Below are 18,018 nucleotides of genomic sequence, written 5' to 3' on the forward strand. Positions count from 1 at the left end.
AAAAACCTGTCTGATAAACCAAAGCCCTACAAACCTTTTTTCTTTCTTAATAGGCCAGATGATAAGTAGTCTAGCCTCTGAGCCATATGGTTTCTGTCAGTACGGGTCAGCTCTGCCACTGGAATTGGGAAGCAGTTAGAGACAAATGCACAAACAGATGCTCATAGCCGTGTTCCAATAAAACTTTATTTACAGAAGTGGGAGGCTAATTTTAGCCTAAGGTCCACACTTTGCTGAACCCTGTTGTCAACGAATGACCTCTCAGCAAGCATTCCCTGTTTTAGAGCTGCTCTGAGAGGTTGGATTTTGACCCCAAGACCTATCAGTTTAAATCTATAAGTGAATAAACAATATTAATGCAAAGTTCTGATATGAAGCAATAATTAAAAAAGAAAACAAGACAAGCTCATTGTTTCTGAGGGCAGTTTGGATGTCTCCATTCTACATTGGAGCGCCTGAGTTCAACTCCAACTCCAACACCTGATTCCAGTTTCCTGTTAATGTGTGCCCTGGAAGGTAGTGAGGATGGCTCAAGCAGCTGCCTGTCCGCCACGCACATGGGAGACCTGGGCCGAGAGCCCAGCCCTGACGGTGCTTCCTGCTCGCGTTGGCCGCTAGGAGCAGCTGGAGGATAAAACAGCCACAGGGAGGCCAGCGTCCTACCTCCCCCTCTCCCACCCATTTTTCCTTCCCTTCCCCTCCCCCATCTTTCTTCCCCTCCTCCTCCCCTTCACCTCTCCCTCTGGCTTCTCCTCCCATCCCCTCCCCTTCTCCATCTCCCTCTCTCACAGGAGAGGTAGTTTCTGTTTCTGTATCCTAGGAAATCCACAATTCTACCTAAAGGAAGTTGAGATCCTCAGGATGAGCTTTAGTCAACAGGGAAAATCCAAGCTCTCTCATCCTGCCTTAGGGTTTTCTCCTAGCCCATGCACGCGTGTGGGTGGGAGACCAGGGGGCTCTGAAGAACTGCACTCTCCCTGCGTGCTAACTCCCTTTATGGTAACCCCCCTTCACCCACCTGGCCTCATTCTTTGGCCCTACGGAGAACCTCAGAGGCAGGGACATCGCCCCTGTGGTGCCTGTGACTTCTTCTATGCAGATTTTGCTACAATTCTAAAATACTGCAATAAATGGCATGAGGAATCTGAGTAGCTCATTGGAAAAGTGCAGCCATCAACACCTTCCCTCACACTGACACCAACGCAAGTTCCAAACGACTTAGAATCCCTGTCCACAAATCTTCCCTAGAAAAGCTGCAGAACGGGAATATTTATCAAACCTACAGAGTGAGAAGGATTTGTAAAAGCTTAAGTGATAAAAAAGAAATCACAAAAGGAAAAAAATGAAGAGATTCGACACATGGAATTTTCTTCTCTTTATGAAAGAACAAAAGAGGGGGCAGGCTTTGTGACACTGCAGGTTGAGGCCTGCTCACGCGGCTTGCGTCCTACACTGGATTACCTGGGATGGAATCCCACCTCTGTCTCTGATCCAGCTCCCTGCCACTCTGTGGGACGCCCAGATGAGATTCCTGGCATTTGAGGAGTGAACCAGTGGGAGGAAAATATCCGATCTCTCTCTCTCTCTCTCTCTCTCTCCCCCCCCCCTTGTGTGTGTGTGTGTCACTCTGCCTGCCAAATAAATACACAAATCAGTTGTCTCTTAAGTTGCACACCAAGAATTTTCTTAAAAATTCACAATATAAGGTCTCCTGAACCAGGAGTATGAAATTAAAAGATAATTTATTCCAATACAAGAAAATCCATGCACGATTTTTCATCTTACACATTGCCCATGAATTTTTATTTGACTTTTTAAAATTTTTATTTTATTTTTATCTTTATGGGAAAGTCAGATATACAGAGACAATAAGAGACAGAGAGGAATATCTTCCGTGAATTGATTCACTCCCCCAAGCGGTCGCAACAGATGGAGCTGAGCCGATCTGAAGCCAGGAGCCAGGAGCCTCCTCTGGGTCAGCCATGCGGGTGCAGGGTCCCAAGGCTTTGGGCTGTCCTAGACTGCTTTCCCAGGCCACAAGCAGGGAGCTGGATGGGAAGGGGGCCGCTGGGATTAAAACTGGTGCCCATATGGGCCCCTGGCATGTTCAAAGCAAGGACTTTAGCCACTAGGCTTCCATGCCGGGCCCATCTTGCACATTGTCCATGCATTTTTAAAGAACTCTCATGTAATATTTCAGAGTTTTTGAAAGACCAAAATAAACTTATCTTTCGTAAGTTTTTCCACTGACATTTTGAAGTACTCTAAATAAAACACTTTATTTAGGATTTATAACGCACATCTTTAACAGTATAATTCCAGTGAGCATACCACTCCATATGTAAAATCTCAGTGTCACCCTCTCCTCGCTCCTCTCCAGCCTTTGTGCTATTGTGGCATTCTGATTACAGTGCACTGCTATTTTTGCTTAAACAAAACTGCTCTATTTCTTAAACAATAGGAAGAATTACAAATTTACACATGTTGTTTCCAACGCTCTTCGTTCTTTGGTGCAGATCCATTTATACATTTGGTGTCATGTTTCTTCTACCTGAGGGATTACATTTTTTAATTTATTGGATAGTCAAAGTTCGAGGGAGGGAGGAACAGTGACAGAGATCTTCTGCTGACTCACTCCCTAGTTGCTTGCAACGACCAAGGCTGGGCCAGGTGAAAGCCAGGACTAGGAGTTTCTTCCAGGTTTCCCATGTGGTGGTAGAGCCCAAGAGCTTTGGTCATCCCTTATTACTTACTCAAGAGCACTAACAGGGAGCTGATTGGGAAGTGGAGCAGCCAGAACTTGGAGCAACACCCATGTGGAATGCCAGCATTTTAGGCAACAACTTAACCCACTATGCCACAACACCGGCTGCTCTGGGTCCATTTTGATTGGTTGACCGTTTCTCCATTTGGAGTTGTGTTTCTTAGTTCTTCACATGCCTGATCATGTAAGATCAAGCATTTAAAAATGGAACATTGAAGCTTGTGTAACATGGTCAGGCCATCTTAGTAGCGATTGACACTTTAATTCTTGGAAGACCCCAGTAAACACGACCAAATGGATGTGTGCCCATTATTGGTTCCAGTACCAAAAACATAGGTGCTCTTGGACCTGGAATCCAAATGGGTCCTCTGGGGAATTGGGAGCCTCAGCCTCGACTCCCCCAGGGATCCTTCCAGGAGACTTGACTGCCCCAAGTTCAACGCCACCATCCTGAGGGTTTGCATCTCTCGAGTAAAAGACTCAGGTGATTTGTGTTTTTCAGGGGAAGACAGGAAGACCCCTAGTGAGTCCAACAGCCCCTCATCATCCTCCCTCTCAGCTCTGAGCGACTCTGCTAATAGTAAAGAGGATTCTGACAGCTCCCAGAAGAGCAAGAGTGGGAACAACCTGCTGGTCATTTCTGTGGTGCCTGGGAGTCAGCCCTCAATGAACAGTGAGGAAAAGCCGGAAAAAGGTGAGGGATGGGAGGGGGTGTCTACCCAGCCCTCCCGGTCTGGAGACTTCGCCCGGCCGAGGAGGGATGCCAGAACAGAGCCCCCTGGCTCCAGGATTCAGGTTGTCCTGCACCACCTCAAAGGCATGGTTCCTTCTGGTGTGACTGCTGTCCAGTGGGGAGCTGTATGTTTACCTCCTTATGGCACAGACATGCAGGCAGCAGTACATGGAAAACGATGGCCATCTGGAGGTGCAGGGTGGTGGGTGGGCTGAAGGCCCCACTACTGCCCATCTCTCTCTCTGTTCCCCTGTGCCTGGTGTGCGTCTACACCCAGCTTCGGTCCTTGCAGGGTTCGAATGCGTGTTTTGCAACTTTGTCTGCAAGACGAAGAACATGTTTGAGCGCCATCTGCAGATACACCTCATTACCCGGATGTTTGAGTGTGACGTGTGCCACAAGTTCATGAAGACCCCTGAACAGCTGCTGGAGCATAAGAAATGCCACACTGTCCCCACCGGTGGGCTCAAGTAAGGAAAGCAAGTACAGAACCTTTTACTGCGTTGTTACATACCCCCTCCCCCTGCCCTTCCCTTCCTCTCCCCTGAAGGTTGCGGGATCATGGAGAAGGGGGAACTTGATAGGAGGGGAGTTAGACAGGAACCTCTGCTGCCTCTAGCTGGATTGAGTCAAACCTGTCCCCTGATGGGCCAAAGAGACAGTGGCAGGAGAATCCATGTGGCAACTGTTCAAGGATTCAGGGCAAGGAAGCAGCTGTGTTGGGTCCACCCCACTTGCAAGGGTAGATCCTTTCCATACTGCCTCAAGTTTTGATCAGATTTCATTTTAATGGACTTGGGGAATCAGCATCCGCAGGTATCAGTCGTGACATAGTCAGTGCAGATCACCATCTCTGTTTTTCAGATGACTTGCCATATTTTACATAAACATTTCAACTGTCTTGCTACCCTCCACGCACCCCGCAATGAGAACCTTGGCAGTTTGAACAGGCAGGAGGTCACGTTGTTCACGCAGAGATCGCACGGCTCCATGTCTTCGCAAGCATGCCAGTGCCTGCCCCCAAAGACTAGACAACAAGCAATGCCATGAAGCAAGATTTGCAAGCAGCCCCTGGTCTCCAGTGAGACCCACCAGTTAGTGTCAAGATGCTGTGTCGGCCCTAACTGCAGGTGCTCAGGACACACAGAAATCCAGCCCCATTCCTCCTCAGGAAAGGTTTGTCTGTACATCACCCAACAGACTTCTCCCAGGGACACTGAAGTTGGGAGTCCAGGCTCACAAGGCACTTACAGTCCAGTGGAGGGAAGGAAGCACAAGGCACACCCTTCTGCAGGCTGAAATGATCATGTCGTTTAAAAAATGACAAATTCCCTAACAGGGAACTTTTGAAAAATCTTCATTTTAAAACGTTCTCATCATTGACATTCACAGTTTGTCAGAGAGGCAAGGCTGGAGAGACGGGTGGGAGTGGAGAGGTGTGGGAGGATCCTGGAGTCGAGATTTGGAGGCCATGCAGGGTTGGCAGTTCCAGGCACTTGCCCGATCAGGGGACCCGTCTCCAAAACGTCTCCAAACAGAAGACTCAGTAGACATCAGCTGCCGATGGATTGCACTGAGATGAAGAGGGGTGGGAGGAAGCAGGTGAGAAGGGCCTGGAGAGGGGAAGATGGTCATTCCAGAAAATCAGACCATGGGCAAAACCTAGGAAGAACTTGTTGGGGAAATTCTTAGGGTTGGTTCCACTGCCCCTTTGTTGTGTACTCTTACTTAAAAACAAAACAAAAAAAATAGTGGAACCATGTTTTCCTGTGGTTGGACTAGGTGTTAATGCCCCTCTCAGTAGCCCGTCACACCCGTGAACTTTGCAGCCCCCTGCCAGTTGTGGCTTTGCCAGTTCGCCTGTGCTCGGGGACTCAGTAGTCCCCAGCCTCTGCACCCACTGGGGAGAACGCACAGTGAACCCTGCTGCTTTGGCCGGTACAAGACACTTCCCGTGCGGCGCTAACGGTCCCCTGTGTGATAGTTTATGTTCTAGGCTGACCAAGTAGAAGAATACTTTGAAACAATTGATAATGCCTTCTGGCTATACAGTGAGTCTTTGTTTTGTTTTTGTTTTTGTTTTCTTTCCTTTGCCATATCAGAGAATTCATTTGCCTGAGAGAGTGTCTTTAAGAGAAAGCATGGGAGTCCCGGAAAACCCTTAGCACTTTGCCCCGAGCAGCGAAAGCAAGCGAGATTGAGCTGTGGGTCACAGAAATGTACTTAACATGAAACAGACTGCCAATGTCTCAGTTGCTTTTCTGTGATGGAACTGCTTGTACTCTATATCCTGTTCATAATGCAGATCAAATAAGATTATACTATTATTTTTCTTTTGCCGTAGCTCAGGACAGTGGTGAGTTTCAGACTCCTCTAGGTAAGGCCCAGCTTGGCGTAGGGGTTGTGTGTGCACCTGACCTGGGAATGGGCTTTATATTTCTCTCGTGTGCACTCTTCTGTGAGCTGAGGTTCCAAGGCTAACGGCGAGCTTGGCGCTGAGGAGGCAGTGCACGGTGCACTTGGTTATGTTGGGCTCTGCTGAACACCACTCCAAACCCTCCGAGAACAGTCCACTCCCGGGCCCTTCCCTGCGGGAGGGCCCCTGAGCCAGAGGCAAGGCAGCCACATTCGCATTCGTATTCTGTCTGGCAAGCGAGCACACATGCTGCAGCGGGCATCTGAGCCCCCACCTTGAGCCCACCAGCTCCTCGCAGAGGAAGCTCAACCATTTGGTTAGACGTGCCCTTAGCATGGGCTCACAAGCCCCTCTGGGCCACCAGGAGGATCGATGATGGCGAATCCTCATGCCAAACACGGGGAGCCCGAGCTGCATGAAGACCCAGCCTTGACCCTGGGGGAATTGTCCAGCTAGATCCCAATGAAATGATGGAGAGAGGGCTAAGACCCACCCCTTGCTCAATCTACCTAAGTCACTCCTGGAGACTGCTCCAGGAAGGACTCCCTCTGTCCCGCTTGTAATGCACACGCTGAGCGTCCCCCCAAGCCCAGTGGGGAATGAGAGGCACCTTCCTGCCCACTGGGAATCAGATTGTACAATGACTCCTGCAGCACAGCCATATCTCCTGAAGTCTCCAAGCTCCAGAGAGCAGGTCCTCCTGTCCCTCCCTAGTCGATGGGCTGCTGGGTAGGCCCCCCCCATCCCTGCCCCTGCCTTAGTCCTCGCCTTCCTTGCCAATCAAGAGCCAGTGCGTTAGGACCTAGGTTTTCTGCATACACGCCTGTGCGTGCACACACCTCACACACCCAGGCCTTCTCATCCTAACAACCCTTTAATCAGCACGACTCTGCCCTCTGTGACTTTCTGTTTGCTGGAGGTAGCTCTCCCCCTATAAGCTGTTCTTCCAAATCTCTTAGCCTTTCTGCGTGTGCTTGGTGTGGTGCATGAAAAGTCCATTCTTTTGTGTTGCTCCCATCTAGAGGGGAGGTCAGGAGGTTTAGCCCTCCATGCTGCCCCTAGGGGAGTGGGGAGGGCTCCAGGGGGCCGGCTGGGCATGGTGGGGGTGGGGGAGGAGGGCAATCGGCCGGGGTGGGGTGGGGCGGAAGGGAGGCACCAGGTTATTTATTTATGACCTCGGACTCTGCCTGTCCTGGTGCAGGCTACCCTGTTGGCTGTTCCAGCCAAGAGACCCAGAACAAGCTGAGTGTACCTCGTCGCGGCTCCTCCTTAGCAAGGGGGCTGCTCTGATGGCACTGACAGCCCATGAGGCCATCCCCACCCCTGAGAGGCGGCAGGGCTGGGCTGGGCTGGGCTGGACAGGTCAGGGCTTCGAGACTGGGGGTTGGGAGGGGCCGGGGAAGGCTAGTGAGGGAGGAGGAGAAGCAGGGCGCTGGCTGAACCTCCCTTGTCGTTGCTTCCTCCTCATCTGGCAGGTGCCCATTCTGCATTTATTCCACCAACCGCCCCGCTGCTATGGAGTGCCACCTCAAGACCCACTACAAGATGGAGTACAAGTGCCGGATCTGCCAGACGGTGAAGGCCAACCAGCTGGAGCTGGAGACGCACACCCGGGAGCATCGCCTGGGCAACCACTATAAGTGTGACCAGTGCGGCTACCTGTCCAAGACCGCCAACAAGCTCATCGAGCACGTGCGTGTGCACACCGGGGAGCGGCCCTTCCACTGTGACCAGTGCAGCTACAGCTGCAAGCGCAAGGACAATCTGAACCTGCACAAGAAGCTGAAGCATGCCCCCCGCCAGACCTTCAGCTGCGAAGAGTGCCTGTTCAAGACCACCCACCCCTTCGTCTTCAGCCGCCACGTCAAGAAGCACCAGAGCCTGGACGGCCCTGAGGAGGATAAAAAGGGCCCGCGTGTGGCCCCCAAGGAACCGGCTGGCCCCGGGGCCCCACTCCTGGTGGTGAGCAGCTCCCGGAACCTCTTGTCTCCCCTGTCACTCATGTCGGCCTCCCAGGCCTTGCAGAACGTGGCCCTGTCTGCCACCCATGGCGGCAGCAGCTCGGAGCCCAACCTGGCACTTAAAGCGCTGGCCTTCAGTGGCTCCCCTTTGGGTTTAGACAAGTATCGGAACTCGGATTTTGCCCATCTCATTCCCTTGACGATGTTGTACCCCAAGAACCACTTGGATCTCACATTCCACCCTCCCCGACCTCAGACCGCCCCGCCCAGCATCCCTTCCCCCAAACACTCCTTCCTCGCCTACCTTGGACTGCGAGAAAGAGCAGAGACTGTCTGAGGACAGCCATGGTCTGTACCAAAAACAAAGAGACAAATAATAATAATAATAATAATAACCCGCAAAACTTAAAACACAACCCCAGCAGGTGTAAGTTGCTGCAAAATCTACAGACCCCCTTTCCCCCCAGGGGCCTGCACCAGTGTACTGTATATGTTTAATAAGGAATAGAGAATTGGCTCTGTGTGTATACCTATCGCATTGACCTGAAAAGCTGCTTTACCCAATCTTCGGAGAGGTCACCCGCTGCATACTTCTACCTTCAGAGGCATGCCTCCCCAGACACCCACCCCATCTCTCAGCCCTTCCTGCCTCCTCTTCTCTGAAAGGAATTCTGTCTCGTCCAGCCCTAAAGCGAGTGTCCTTAATTGCAGTCAGCCCTCATAAGCTCACACACCAGATGAATGGGGCGTGTGGGCTCTGGCGGATTCTGGGAAAGAGAGCCGCGCACGCGCGTGGCATGTGTACAGCCTTCGTCCTGGCTTCTTTCCAACCGCGAAGAACCTGCTTTTCCCCTCCTGGGCTCTTTCATCCACTCCGCTCTCTTCCTGAACTCCTCCATCGCCTCCCCCTCTCTCTAATGGCTCCAGCGTGGTAGGGCCGGGTGCTGCTGAGTGGATGAAGGAAAGGTGGGCTCCTGCAGCGCTGCCAGAGCTTTCTGATAGAGCAACCTGAGACCCTGCGCTCAGACCCCTCTGCCGAGGAGGTTGCAAAGGCTCGCGCACGGCTGCTCTACGGAAATATCTCGCAGCACTGCAGCCAATATCGCACCGCGGAAGTGTGTGTGCGTGTGCGTGTGCTCCTGTACATCCATGACATGAATGACACATGTGCACACACACACAGAATGCATCATTTTTTAAGGGCAGATTATATATATATATAAATATATATGAGATGTATTAATTCAGTGGTTACCATTTGTTTGCAGGAAAAGAAAACTGTATGAATGGAAAAAAAACTTTATGATTCCTAAATCCAGCCAAGGAGATTAAAGCGGTTTGGATAAACTCTGGGTATAAATGCTCAGACTAAAAAAAAAAAAAATGGCAGTTTTGCACAGTGCTTTGGTCTTGCACTAGTTTTTGTTTCTCATCTGAAAAAAAAATGAAAGGAAAGGAAGGAAATGTACCTGTTTTTATGGAATGAGTAGATTCTATGTTTGAAAATTTAGCCACAATCTCTTTGACAAACAAAAAGGTGCTGTTTAGTCCTCTGGTTTAGTTGATGCCCCCTGCGAAATGTCCATTGTGTCTGAAGATCCTCTGGCTCTAGCGGTATTCTCCGTGTTCTTAGCGATTCTATATTCCATTTTGTTAACGCCTGGTAGATGTGAGCTGCTAGGAGGCTAACTTGATACTTATTTAAAGCTCTTATTATGTGGTCATTAAAATGACAACATACTTGCAGCACTTTATTGCAGCAGGCCGGAAGCAGGCGTGGATTGAGCGTGTAGTCCCTTTGCTGATCTTCAAAAGTAATGAGTGATTTGAAAAGGAAAAAAAAAGAGTAAGGGGAAAAAAAATCTTTGAATATGCTCATTGCTTTTGTTTTGGGGACAACAGAATTTCCAGCTCAAAACAGGCTGAAAGAGCACGAAGAAGTGTGCTCTGTGTAGAGCCCGAGGTCTGTATGTACTTTAGGGGAAAAGTCGCACGCGGGAGGAACTTTCTCGCCCTATCACCGTTTCCCATTACATCCTAGGCTAGCGTTGGGTGTTTGTGGCTTTTTTGTTTGATTTTGTTTTTCCCATCCTTTTGTCCAGGGAAAAATAAAAGCCTCCCCGATTTTCTTCCTCTAGTCAGTTTGCTTCACTGAGAGCCCCCTGGGACTGAGGGAGCCAGAAGATCGGACTGTCTGCCCCCATACCTGTGGTCTCCCTGTTCCCCCCCGACCATGACAGTGACCTCCCTATTTCCTGCAGCCCCAGAGCCTGCAAGTGTGCTACACACTTCCCTCCACCAGGCCACCAGGCCGGGGGGAGGGGCGCCTGCTCGGTGCCCTGGCCAACTGTTTACACTAAAGGAGATGTTCATGGGAAGCTCCCAGAGCCTCAGACCTTCTCTACCAGAGACCGTGTTGGACATGCTGTCCAACCTCATCCTGTGTCCCAGTCTCAGTGGAAGACACTATAAACAGTTAGGAACATCACACTCCAAGAATACTGGGCTTTGGGGTGGATTCGGTCGGGGGTTTTTTGTTTCTTTTCTTTTTTTTTAAGTCGTGTCTTTATCCCCATCTAATGGAGAACGTGCCACTTGGCTAATGATGTGTTTTCAAAATTACAAGTTCAGTGACGATAGGAAAGAGGGCCTTGGTGATCCCACAGAGGCTGGCAAAACAGGTGCATGACACTTAAGCACCAGCAGGTTCAAAACCTGAAAGGGTGACACTGGCCGTTAGGACTGCAGGTTGTCTAGCATGCCTCTTGTGCAATAGGAGGCCCTAAGGTCAGAACTTTCCAGAGCAAGGGGGGTGACGGAAGGAGACATTTACTGCTCAAATGCCATGCATTTCACTGCTTGCCACTGAACTTGTATTTGAATGACTTAGTAATAATGCTTAATAAAATTGGGCAACTTTTTTAGCACTTTGGAGTCATCAATCTTTCTGGTAAATTATAAAAGTTTTCTGAGTGAGAAAAGGTGTGTTTGGAGTTTGTTTGACTTTTTATATATTATTGTTGTTATTAATAAAGGAAAAGATCTACAGCATTTTTCAGATTCCAGCTAGATAATGTGTACCCCTGAATTTGGTTTGCAGTTTGATGCTCAGGGAAGGATGTATTCCATAGATATCCTTTCCATGTAAAATACTAACATCTTTGAGAAATTCACCCACCAAGTAACTCTAGTTCTGATTTCACTATGCATTCTCTATGAAAGCTTATTTTTCCATATAGTAATGCAGTTAGGGTTCTCTGCACTTTCTTCTATCCTTTTTTTAACTCTTCATATTATGTTCAGATGATCATACTGTCAAGGTTTGTGTACATTACTGAAAATTTGTATTGTATAAAGCTTTTTGCATTACAAGGCTGTACAGGGTCATTTTGACAGTAACTGGTATATTCCTTTGCCTCTTATGTTGCATTGCCAATTTCTAGTGTATCCAGTTTGAAAGTATAATATACTCTAATTAAAAAGAAAAAGGTTGGCTATAATGCTTGTTTCCTTTTTTTTTTTTTTTTTTTTCTTGGTTGCCATCCTCAGCAGCTTGTTCATTTGAGAGTTAGGTTGGTCTTGCTTTGTTCTGTTTTGTACTTTTCAGTGCATTTTAATCAGATTTTGGAAGTACCTACTCCTAGTTAAAGCTATTATAAAATATGGGGTTTGAGCAGCCATGGTGACAATGCAAACTGTTACTGTGTAAGCATTCATGGCCATGAAGGCTGTGAGTGTATCTTTCATCCAATACAGTGGCAGCCAGCTCCTTGTTGAGATTGTTTAGTGACATTTAAAAAGTGTTTAACAGCCATACCCTTGCCTGCTTTACATCATTTTGTTGATCCCATAGCCAAAAAGAAAGGGAAAAAATGAATAATTCCATTTATCTTAGTGAAGTTGGACAGCAATGGGGTTTAATGAGGGAGGAGGTATTATGTTGTGCAAACTAAATAATCAGGTGCCCAACTACAAGTAATAATAGTTCAGGGAAAAATACCAGAGAAAAGACATTGAGGCAAAAGAGAGGGAGACAGACATGAAAATCACACTTGTAAGTTAAGACTACATTTTTTTTTAAAAATCCATTTTAAAGTTCTACTCATTTGAGACCTTCCCCATGAATCTGTGATGATTGATAAAAATACATAAGGCAGCAGATGAGAATGTTTTGCCTGGTTCACAACTTGCAAGCTTATAAATATAATGTCCTTTGCTTATTTCAAGAAATTGTGAACCACTTTACTCTAACATTTAAAATGATCAAATTTACTTTTTTAAAAAATCAAAATGAGATCGTGCAGGAGAAGCTACGCTGAAAATGACCGTCAGACATTGATCAGACACTATTTTCTCTTTCATTTTTTCACCCATTTTTTTTCTTATTTGAGTCAAACAGCAATTTTGTGTTGGGGTGACTGATATTTATTGAAAATAATAAAATACGCACTGGAGGCCCAAGAGACTTCTCATTTGGAGTATGCCTTGTGTGGTCTGAGATGGCACCACTACCTCAGTGTTCTCATGGCAGCTGAAAGTAATTAGCAACATAAATAAACTGGCAATCATGGTCCGCTTGGTCTCCTTGTCTTCCTGAAATGGGCTTGCAGCAACCCTGAGGGTTGATCTGGGAAAAGAGCTGCTCGCCACGAGACAGGGACGCCACGTCCCATCTCTTCTCTAGAAAGTCCTGCATGTGATCCGGGCATCTTTAAGCTTGTCAGTCACCTGGCCTTTGTTTGAATTGTAATTCAAAATCACAGACACTTTTCCCACTGTCAGGCTGCACAGATAGAGCTTCAGCAGAGACCCAAGTCCATGTGTGTCCATGGCAGCTTAACCACTTAGTGGCCATCAACCAACTCTTATCATTTAGCAGAGCACCAGCCCCAATCCCAGGAGAGCAAGGTGATTCCGCAAAGATTGTTAAGTCACCTCACACCATGATCACAACAGCACATTGGAACTCTTACCTAGCAGAGGTCACGTGCAGCGGACAAACATCAGTTGTCAAAACACGGGTGTTAAGTCATCCTGGAAGAAGAACCCAGAGGGGCTCGCTGCGTGTCAGGGTAGAGAGGGAAGCATGTGGACAGCAGTGAGGGATCCGGTCTGTGCCTCCAAAAGACAGAAAATGTACAGCTGGACTCTCCCAGTAATAGCTTGGAATGTGGGAGCAAAACCACCAGGTAAGAAGGTATCCTTGAAGGCTCAGATCCATCCCAGAGAGCCATCATTCACAAATATTCAAGATAGTGCAACCAGCATTCTTACTTACAGTGTTCGCTCTGAATAGAAGAGTCCCAATCAAGACAAGGTTCATTTTGTGAATAGCTATAATTACCTAGGGCAAGTACCCATCAAGAAAAACCCCAGGTAGAGTGAAGTGCAGGCTGAGGGACCCCATTCTTTTCCTATCCAAGGTTATTGATCAAGACCTGTTCTTTTATATGAAGCAATAGATTTTTCCATTCACAATTCTTCCATGAGAGTTGTATCTGTAAAATAAGGAAATGCAAATCCTGCACAGACCAGTAGGAGGTACATAAGACAAAAGCAAAGCCAATTGCCATTGCTTCTTGGAGCTCCTTTTTGGCACAGCTAAGGCTCAGTATGATTTAATGAGTTGTAGGCTTTCAAAATAATCCTAGGTGGATGTAGAGCAGAGAACCAACCTTCGCTCGGACTAAAATTTATTTCCATTTGGTAGGCCCTGAGTATTTTTCTGACCAATTTCCTGAGAATATCTGGATCACAATGAATGATTTTTGCTCACGAGGGACATTACCATGGAGCTGTGTACTTGAACTACAAGCCTGGCCCAAACACAAACCAGGGATGTTTTTATGACGGATGATTAATTAAGCATGCTATAAAAAGAGAGGTTTAGCTGGATCATCTCTAAGATCCCTTCTTTTCTGATAGCTAGTATAAACCTCAACTCTTTCTAAACAAGAAATCAAACCCTCATGCAGAGGGATTGCTAAATAGAATCCTCTCATAGCAGTTCTCACAAAAATATAGCCCCTCAATGTTTTCAAGTCAGTGAGGCCAAGGGGAGAAACCAAAACAGCTAAAGGGGTTGGCACAATGGCTCAATTGGCTGATCCTCCACCTCCAAGTACAGCATCTCACGTGGGTGCCAGTTTGTGTTTTGCCTACTCCACTTTCCATTGAGCTCCCTGCTTGTGGCCTGAGAAAGCAGTAGATGATCCAAAGCCTTGGGACCCTGCACCTGTGTGGGAGACCTGGAAGAAGCTTCAGAATCAGCTTAGCTCTGGCCACTGTGGCCATCTGAGGAGTGAACCAGCAGATGAAAGATCTTTCTCTCTGTCCCTTCTCTCTCTATATATATATATCTGTCTTTCCAACAAAAATAAACAAATCTTTAAAAAGGAAGAAAAAGAAAGAGAGAATGAGAAATGAAAGAAAAAGAATGGGAACGGAAAGAGAAAAAAGGAAAAAGGAAAGAAAGAAAGAAAGAAAGAAAGAAAGAAAGAAAGAAAGAAAGAAAGAAAGAAGGAAAGAAAAGAAAGAAAGAAAGAAAGAAAGAAAGAAAGAAAGAAAGAAAGAAAGAAAGAAAGAAAGAAGAGAGAGAGGGAGGGAGGGAGGGAGGGAGGGAGGGAGGGAGGAAGGAAGGAAGGAAGGAAGGAAGGAAGGAAGGAAGGAAGGAAGGAAGGAAAAGAAAGAGTTAAAAAGCATTTGGGCGGAGGGTGGTATCCACTTCAAATATGGGAGGGCTAACAAGTTTCTCTTCTGATTAAAGCCAAATCACCAAGTTTGAGTTGCCTGCATTTTTAGGGTGGCTGAGACACAATTTTCAGATGGTGGGTGTTTAATATGGTTAGATGAAGTAGAGGTTAGCCAGATGGGAATGCAGAGAGTCAGCCCTACCCACTTCCTCTCACCAACTCTGCCCTCCATGATGTACCACCTAACTGTTTTCAGCCTCCTCCAGGGGACTGAACTCTGTGCCCACCACCTTTCATACATGTGCCGTAGAAAAAGTAGATGGTACCTTTAACTGGTACAATGAAGAATGCTTGAGTTCGGCACAATGAAGGAATGTGCTAAAGATTCTTCTATCTCATTTTAAAAAGGCTTTCACCCTAAGGACTCCCTGTCCATTATGAGAGTGAGCTCCCAGGTACTGCCAGTGCATAGGAAAGCTCCCCAAGTTTTCAGACACACCTGCTCCTCACCTCCAGACAAATACAGCAGAAAACATTCACTGAGGAGTTATCAAGGAGCCGCGCAGCCATTTTTGAGCTCTACCCAAATCAGCCAAGCAAGGAAAGAAGTCTACAAGCTCAAAGACTTCTTGATGGGCTTCAGTGTCCTGCTCTTTTCATTTAATTGGCAATTTCCGGTGAGCAAATCATAGACTCTAGAGTATTCTAGAGATGACTCTGCCATTCCACCTTGTGTCCCATTTCAAAGAAGACTGTTAGGTTATTCTCCAGGCAATGAGTTCAATCAGCATTTTAAGGTTTGCAGAGGTCATCTGTCAATCGTGTACCTATCATCTCTCCATCTGCCTACCCTTGTCCATCTATTTTCTCAGTTCCCTGAGAACAAAGGCTCAAACATCATCATTTTAAGGAAGTGATTTCAAGAACAGAAATGAGAAGGAACCAGAGAAGAGGCGGTGAGCCAACATCAGAGCATACTGCTGAGCTGGTTTGCTCCTGGGGACAGTTGGTACAGAATCCACCAGGACTCTCATGAGGACCTGTGTCAGTGCTTCTCAGAAATGACACCCCTGGGGATGGGAGTAGGACAAGGTGAAAATAACTTCAGAGGGTGTGAACGTCTGTGCACTACCAGATTGGTCCCTAACTTAGAAGGGCTGAGTAGCTCACACAGGCAGTCACAGAGGTGGCAAAGATGACCTGGGACAGATGGCATGAGCTGTGTGGTGAAGCCAAGAGGAGCAGCTATCAACTGGCCCTGGCCACAGCCAGTTGCCACAGCCAGGACTGGAGTAAAAAGAGTTTGTGGGCCCAGTACAATCACTCAAGTGGCTAATTCTCCCCCTGTAAGTGCCTGCATCTCATATGGGAACCAGTTTGTGTCCCACCTGCTCCACTTCCCTTCCAGCCCAATGCCTATAACCTGGGAGGATGGCCCAAGGTCTCGGGACCCTGCACCTGTGTGGGAGACCTGGAGGAAGCTTCTGGCACCTAGCTTTGGATCAGCTCAACTGTGGCCATTGTAGCTACTTGGGGAGTGAACCAGCAGCTGAAAAATTTTGCTCTCTGTCTTGCTCTCTGTATATCCTCCTTTCCAATATAAATAAATAAACCTTAGGAGGAAAAAAAGATGGGCCCAGCACAATGGCCTAGTGACTAAATCCTTGCCTTGCAAGCACCAGGATCCCATACGGGTGCCAGTTCATGTTCTGGCTGCTGTGTTTCCCTTTCCACTCCGTGCTTATGGCCTGAGAGAACAGTAGAGGACAGCCCAAAGTGTTGGGACCCTGCACTCACATGGGACACCCAAAGGAAGCTCATCGCCAACCCTGGCAGCCACTTGGGGAGTGAACTGGCAGACAGAAAATCCTTTTCTCTGTTTCTCCTTCTCTCTGTACATCTGCCTTTCCAATAAAAATAAACATCAAAACTTCCAATATTCAGAATATGGATCGTTTACTGTTTCTTTCCATTTCTAACACATGGCAAGCAGTTTTTTTCCCAATGGAAGATTAGAATAAGCATGGCCTCATGGGTGGCCACATGTACATAGAACCCACATAGGGAGGATATGTACAGTCCACACATGCTAATGAAACAGTAATAACACATATGTCCAGGCATTCAGAAGGGAGACCATCACTTTTTCTTATTCTAAAAGTCATATGAAAAGACCATTTTTTTCATTGTTTCTCTGTGCCACTGAAAATAAAAACAGGTTGATGAAAGAGTCTCACATGTGAAAAGAATAATTAAGGGTCAAAGAAATCTCCTTAATCAGCATGCCCCCTTGCCCATCTTTTGTACAATGGATAAATGGGCATAGCCATGGGTCATCACTGCACTATCAGTCAAGGTTCCATCTCTTTATGGCATCAGACAATGGACACAGCAGAAGCAACAGCCAAATATGCAGAAGCCTTGAATGCAGGAAGAAGCTGTGGATATTTTTAAATGGACAGAATAATGATTTCCTGCTGAGGAAGGACTTTACAGTTCAGCTTATCTGCCTATAGATAAGGGGATACCAGTGTGCATGGATAGTTCTGTGTTGCTGGATGAGTCCTTTCCATTACCCATAATCCATTGCCTTCCTCACCATCACCCTCCACACCTGTTGTTCACAACCTAAAGCTTCAAACCCACTTGAAATTATTACGGAACAAATCTAAGTCTGCCAACCACTTCTCTGCTTGAGCTCTCCTTCCTACTCCAACCTTGACTAATGTCTCCCTGTGCCTTTCATTTGTTATTTAACAAACAACAAATACAGTGAATAATCATTTGATAACAGCTAGTAAGGAAGAGAGATAGATGAACTAGTTTTCCTAACTTTCAAGAGTCCACCAACCAATAGAAAATAAGCATGTTTGAGCAAAGGCACTATAACACCAAAAAAGTAAACACAAATTGCTAGAGAAATACTGTATAGATAGCTCCTAATGTTATTGAGAGTAGGCAAAAAGCTGTCTGGAGGACGTAGTGTGCAAACTTCAGTCTGAAGACCGAGTAGGATTTCTGTAGGCAGCAAATGTGGGGAGGGCATTCCAGATTGAGAGAACAGCTTGAGCAAAGGCAAGAAGGTGAGAAGCAGCCCCGCCAATTCTGTCAGGCTGCAAGACTACAATGAAACCAAACAAAGCCAGCTTGTGGAGGGCTTCGAGTTTTTTGTCAAGGGGACCAAATCCCACTCTGTCTCTACTGAAATGACTCTGTAGTTAGCGAGAACAACAAAAATAATTAAGAATGACAGAATTAGACATGTGTTTTAGGAAGACAATTCTAGTAACACGAAGAGAGATAGACTCAAGAGGCAAAAAAGGCAGAAAAAGAGATGTGTTCAAGATGTCCTAAACTGAACTAATCACCATCTCCTCCCACCCCCGGCTAACCTGTCCCCTGTCCTGTTTTCCTTTGTCCCCAAGAAGGAATGTCCTATCTTCAAAGTTCCC

General features: G+C 47.0%; 1 protein-coding gene across 6 annotated transcripts in view; it reads left to right on the plus strand.

Annotated features, from left to right (window-relative positions):
* ZNF827 (zinc finger protein 827) overlaps positions 1-11,362 on the plus strand; it is a 172,670-nt gene extending 161,308 nt beyond the window's left edge. The window contains exons 12-15 of one of the 6 annotated variants that reach the window (XM_058666794.1): positions 3,267-3,458; positions 3,790-3,967; positions 5,482-5,548; positions 7,389-7,528. In XM_058666794.1, coding sequence (XP_058522777.1) covers positions 3,267-3,458; positions 3,790-3,967; positions 5,482-5,506 — 395 coding nt within the window. In that variant the 3' untranslated portion in view covers positions 5,507-5,548; positions 7,389-7,528. The other 5 variants (XM_058666795.1, XM_058666796.1, XM_058666793.1 and 2 more) reach the window with 5 other exon arrangements.
* The last annotated feature ends 6,656 nt before the right edge of the window (positions 11,363-18,018 follow it).

The sequence above is a fragment of the Ochotona princeps genome, chromosome 7, assembly GCF_030435755.1.
Source record: "Ochotona princeps isolate mOchPri1 chromosome 7, mOchPri1.hap1, whole genome shotgun sequence".
In the NCBI taxonomy this organism is placed as follows: Eukaryota; Metazoa; Chordata; class Mammalia; order Lagomorpha; family Ochotonidae; genus Ochotona; species Ochotona princeps.